The 6,200-nt window shown below is 29.5% G+C and overlaps 1 protein-coding gene across 1 annotated transcript; it reads left to right on the top strand.

Moving 5' to 3' along the window:
- Positions 1–850: 850 nt before the first annotated feature.
- LOC140666313 (uncharacterized) lies at positions 851–6,169 on the top strand. Its single transcript, XM_072893350.1, has 3 exons — positions 851–1,298; positions 1,569–1,771; positions 2,185–6,169. Exons 1-3 carry the CDS (start codon positions 1,295–1,297, stop codon positions 2,371–2,373), a joined length of 396 nt encoding a protein of 131 aa, XP_072749451.1. The 5' UTR covers positions 851–1,294; the 3' UTR covers positions 2,374–6,169.
- Positions 6,170–6,200: the final 31 nt, after the last annotated feature.

Here is a 6,200-nt window from a genome sequence, read left to right on the forward strand (position 1 = left end):
CATAATTTATTATTCATTTCTCTTGTTTGACGAAAATATATAAATAAAAGACTGCATAAATTTTATAAAAAAGATAAAATTCTTTACTATATTCTAAAAAAGAACAAAGTATATACATAAGTCATAATTTTTGCTATAAAATATGGCATAAAAAGGCTTTTTCGCAAGAGAGAGAAAGAAATGAGAAATGAGAAAGGGAGAGAGAGAGAGAGAGAGAGAGAGAGGGAAATAAGGGAGGAAGAAAAATAGAGAAAGAGAAATAAGAGAGAAAATGAGAATCTCTGCGTGTCTCTGATTATTTGGCAGTGGGGCGAAATCACAAGTTGGTGCTGCATTACATACACACATACATACATATACATACACATACATACATACATACATACATACATACATACATACATACATACATACATACATACATACATACATACATACATACATACATACATACATACATACATACTTACATACATACATACATACATACATACGTACATACGTACATACAGATACACAGGCACATTTTATATATATATATATATATATATACCTATACATCGTGTTATAATGGTGCAGTGTCGATTTCTGTTATGGTAGCGGGATCTACAAATACTAACTTCTGTGCTTCCAGGTAGGCCAAGTCCAAGTCATTATTCCTTTGGATATGACTGCGCTTTTGTACGTTCTGGGCAGAAGAATGAGCAAGGAAGATCATATTCCATAATTTCGCATGTGCATCGTATAATACATTTAATTATTGAATTATTTTTAAATTTTAAAATAGAGTACAGAAAAATATTTTTGAAATTTAAAAATAAAATTTTTAAATTTCAAATTAAAAATAAAAATATAAAAATATATATATTATATAAATTATATTTATTTTTATATATAAATTATAAAAATAAAATTTTTAAATTTCAAAAATATTTTGTGAGTACTCTATATTGTAATCTAACTTAATTATAACGCTCCGTGGAATATTTGCTCAAACCGTACAAGACCAGTCTGATTAAAAGTGAAATCGTGCAGCGTATGAACTTTTAGGAAATCTTAGTGGTCATTTTCCACTAAAAAAACTATTCACTAATTACTTTTATAGTACGGACACGCTGTTGTGTGTATTAGTCGACTGTATACTGGCGCATTACTGGTACTAAATAATGAAAACGCTTTGTGTGCTTCTAGAAACCTCTGCGGATCTGCACGATGTCACTCGTCGTAATTGTGGGGTGGTTACATTTTAGTGGGCATTTTCTTCTTTACGTTTGTACATACATAACGGACATTCATGGGTACTGAGAGATTTTTTTTTTTTTTTTTTTTTTTTCAAACAATACGCTAATATTGAAACGCAATAAATTTTGATTCATGATTTACAAGATAGTTACAAGAAGCTCGCGATTAGATGAAAAGTATCCGCGAGAATCGAGTATAAGTCAATAATAAACGAGAAATCCATTTTTTTTTCTTTATTTTATTCGCGTTGATTTAATCGAGCCGACTAATTGGATTATTTTAAACAAATATTATAATGAATTTAACATGTTTTCTTTCTTCTGTAGGAAGCACGATGTTGCCACCACCACCAGTGGCAATATTTCCACCTGCGACCGCGATGTTGCCTCGAGCTCCGCCGCAATTCGCGACACCCTATCCACCACCTATTTTCTACTGGCCTTACCCTTCACCGCCAGTTAGTCCGACTAATTATTACACTCCCGCAAATGTCGGTGGTATGGCACCGATTCCTCAACAAGCGGCTCTGGTAATTAAAATCTTATTCATTTTTTATTTTATATTTATTATATATTATTATATTTTATTTTATTTTATTATATTATAGTTTATTTTATTTAAGCTTATATTTTATTATTAATTAAAACTTCATATTTTTTCTTTATTTTAATGAAAAAAAATTTAATATATATTTTAATACACAAAAAGATATAAATTTTCAAACTTTTTATCGTTAATATATAAATAAATTAAAATAGAAAAATTATTGTAACTAGAAATTAAATGCATCCTTGATTGTTTCTTTTAGGATTGCGACCTATTCCATTTTTCACGTTATGTATACATTTGAATTTATGTATACAATGAATTTTTTTATCATTTTTACGTGATCATTTTTTCACCTTTAACATTAGTTATTTCAAATAAATCTTGTATTTTCAGTTGGCGCCAGCTGAATGTTTACAATTAGCATCAGGAGCGACGACGCTGCCGACAGCTACGTCTACACCGACGGGTCTCGACACGTGTCTCGAAGCGTATCTACCGCGGGTGGAGTTGGAGAAACGAATGGCTGCGTTGCCTCCACCACAGACCGAGTGCAATCCTTTCATTGAGGTTTTCATGGTTTGATTTTCTCGCTCGATTTTCTTCTTGCCAATATCCAATATCTCGTCCTGATTCCTTATCTTAGGTATATGTGCTGTTCCCGAGTCAGCGAGGAATCGAACCGTTGAAGCATTTTACTTGACTCGTAGAAAGAGATCGTTATTTTATAAAAAAAATTATTTACACGAATCCTTTTAGAATCATGATTGTTTCTGCTCTCGCGTCGTCGACGATTTTTAGTGAGAAACGTCTGACTTAGATAATATTAATACGTCGTATACCATGTATGTGTGCGACAAAAGGTGCAATTTCGCTTTTCCCAAAGGAAGTCTTTCCTTGTAAATCTTCGACGCACTGTTCGTTAGAACGGCGTATTTCTTTCTAGTCTAGAGATGGATGTGAGCCGTTGTAGCGCGTTGCAACAGCGGCGTCGTTCTTTTCTCGTTGTTTGTTCCGATTTTTGCGAGGATGAGACGAACTGTGTGTTGTATTTTCTTCCATTCAATCATTCTTTTAAAAAATTTTTTTTTTTTATTATTACGTTGCTCTTACTTTTCCCGTGTTTGCGACGATGGTGATCCATGATTTATACTTGGATCTTTCGTCGTAATTTTAAAGAGCCTACGGGATTAAATATTCGTGCGATCAATTCAGATGCGTCTCGCGTTATAAAAAAAAAATATATATATATATACAAATTATATAATTAAATAGATTGTAAATAATAATTATATTCGACGATCACGTCGTATAAGCGATTGCATCTGCAATATTTAAAGACGTAACAAAGTGCGCGCACTTGCAAAAACACGTAACAATACAAATGCGTTTACATAAATAAAATGACGTTTTATAGAATCAAATTTTTAAAATTCCATATATTATATAGATTATATATTCAGTTAATTTTTCCATTTTAAATGTGTTACATGTGCGCTACTTGTTTTAGGATATTATATAATTTAATTTAAAGAATTTTATGAGAATTAGGGTGTGTGCACGTGTAGACAGCACACAATATTTATGATAAATATTTATAAATATTTATGAAAATATATTTTTTTGACATATTATATAAATATTTTATACATATTTGACAAAAATCTTTATTCGACATATTTTTAAAATATAGATGAAATATTTTATATAATATTTATGATAAGTAAAAAATAAATATTTATAGTAATTATTTTGTAAATATTTGTCAAATATTCAATTTAAAATCTTAAAAATATTTATAAAATATTTAAATACTTATTATAAATATTTTGCGTTGCCTGGGGTGCATACGCATATTTTATCGTTATCGCGTGCGAATTCGTATTGTTTTTGCGTGTTGTATACATTTTTTTGTCCATTACCATCCGATCCAAGTGTCTTTCATACGCATGTCACTAAACAACGACAACGCACGTTTTTTTTTATAATACGTTGAAACAGCAAATATTACAAAAGTCTTCCGTTAGTCTGTCCTTCTTTCCGAGAAATTACGCGATCGTTTATTAATCCGCGTTCATTATCGAGATTTAGAGAGATATATATTAGGTACACCATATTAATACATATTAACCAACAATCACAGCACTTTAGCGTACAGACTTTTACAATATACATGTGTGTGTGTGTGTGTGTGTGTGTGTGTGTACGTATGTATGTTATGTATGTATGTATGTGTATGTGTACCTGCGTGTGTAAAAGTATGTGGTATAAGAAATATCGTTCAAAACTTGTAATGTTAAGTTAAAAACATGGCTACGAGAAATTAGCCATTATATAGCTCAACTACACGATTAGTTTAAATTTACGTACATAAATTTAGCCAAGTTGATTGCGATTTGAAGTGCGATATTCGGTTACTCTCTTACTTAATTTTTGTGCGAAAGAAAGTGATAACCGTTTATAGATATCGCGATATCAATTATTCAAATGCACATGTGCAATCTTAATGTTATCAAGTGCATGTCGACCTAATATCGAAGTTATTTTCGATTTCAAATCATATTCATAGCTCGTACAAATAAAAGTGAAATAAACGTTCTTGAGAAAAGAATTGATGATAAATAAAAATGTAGCTTGAAGTAAAAGTTAACTCTGCTGATGAAAATCTGATACAATGCAAATATAATGCATGGTTTACAGTGGTAGTAAGAAAAGTTAAAGTAGTGAAAATTTGAAGATATCAATGTTGTATTAAAAATGTATTAGAATATATAAAATTATAATGACCTATTTTTATTTTTTACATTTTCTTGAATTTTTTTTATAAAAGCTTCAAATGTAGATAATTTCAACATTTTTATTCATATTTGTTCGATGCGTTTATTTTAGCATTTTTATTTATACGACGATTCATCCTATTTCGTTTAAATGCAAATGAACAATCACTAAATGTTATGTGAACGAATAGATTTATTTAATTTAGTGCGTGAATTTTTGCTCCTTTAGTCTCTATGACAATTTTATGTCGTATGCGTTGCAATATTTTGATTCTGATCTTGATAAGCACGACTTAGGCACAATGTTCGCGGCTCCGCGTTCAGATATAAAATAATATATATTCGGAGCCCGCGTTCGTCGTGTGTTGTCGTTACCGTACGTGTGATCATGCACGATTGGTGTGCAATAGTTTTACAATGTATCTCTTCGTGGTAACTTGTGCAATAGAGATCAAACAGGTGCTGCCATTGCCTCCGATGTTGATAAATGCTAAATTCATTATAAAACGATGAATCGATGATTTTAATTGATGATCCGTTTAATCATACCGCTGAGTTTGCCAAATACATTTTTTTTCTTTTTGATAAGGATGCATAAATATATTTTTATTATATTATATATAATTTATATATAATAAAAATATGTATTATTTGTATATATAATTTAATATTTGTATGTACAATTTAATAATTATATATATAAATATTATATTTATATATTAATATATTTTTATAATATAAACATATATTTATATAATAATATTTATAATTATTCATAAATGATACATATAATATATAAAAAAGAACAATACATACAATATATATAAAAAGAAAAAAAGATTATAGAAAAAAAAATTGGTGATGAATTGAATTGCATAAGAATATATATGTAATTTTGTAATGAATAAGTCACTTGGCATTGATGGAACCAGGTATATCAACTTGTTGAACTCGCACTAAATGTGTTGACGTTTATTAAATTCGATTCAATTGTTTTTATTGATTGCAATGATATACAATATTTACGTGTCTTTATAGGCAGTAATGATGTGTGTATTTAGATGCATTTTTGTGAACAATGGAGGTACTGGGTGATCTTGATATGTGTATGTGTGAACCTTCTCTTATATATATATAATATAAATATAATATAGAGAAAATTGTACATGTATGTGTTTGCACAACACATACACATGTACACATACATAAACATACCTATAAAAATATTTTGCAATATTGTACGATTATATATCTACCAACTTGTTGCGTTAAAAAATGCAAGATCGAAAGCCGTTTTCGCTGATAACGTAAATCGGATTGGAGTGCCACATAGAGTATGGCATCACAAAATTTCTTCGTCAATTATTATTTGATGTAGAAAGAATCTCCCACACCAATGTTCGTTTCAGCGGTTCGAAAAAAAAAAAAAAAAAAAAAAAAAAAAAAAAAAAAAAACACGGCTGCGACGAATAGTAACCTGATATTTAATTATGTTATTGATGATATTAATATTAATATATTCGATATATATTGTTTTGAAGTTTGCTCGCTTTTTCTGACATCCTATCCGAAAGAGATGTATTCCTCCTTCATTCCACATATTAAATATATTTGTATATCGCATGGAATTGTCTC

Source organism: Anoplolepis gracilipes, chromosome 5 (assembly GCF_047496725.1).
Source record: "Anoplolepis gracilipes chromosome 5, ASM4749672v1, whole genome shotgun sequence".
Classification (NCBI taxonomy): Eukaryota; Metazoa; Arthropoda; class Insecta; order Hymenoptera; family Formicidae; genus Anoplolepis; species Anoplolepis gracilipes.

What these genes read in the sequence shown, in the direction of transcription:
- LOC140666313 (XM_072893350.1), top strand. An exon ending in TTCCTCAACAAGCGGCTCTG is followed by an intron (nt 1,772 to 2,184) that starts GTAATTAAAATC and finishes TTGTATTTTCAG; the next exon opens with TTGGCGCCAGCTGAATGTTT.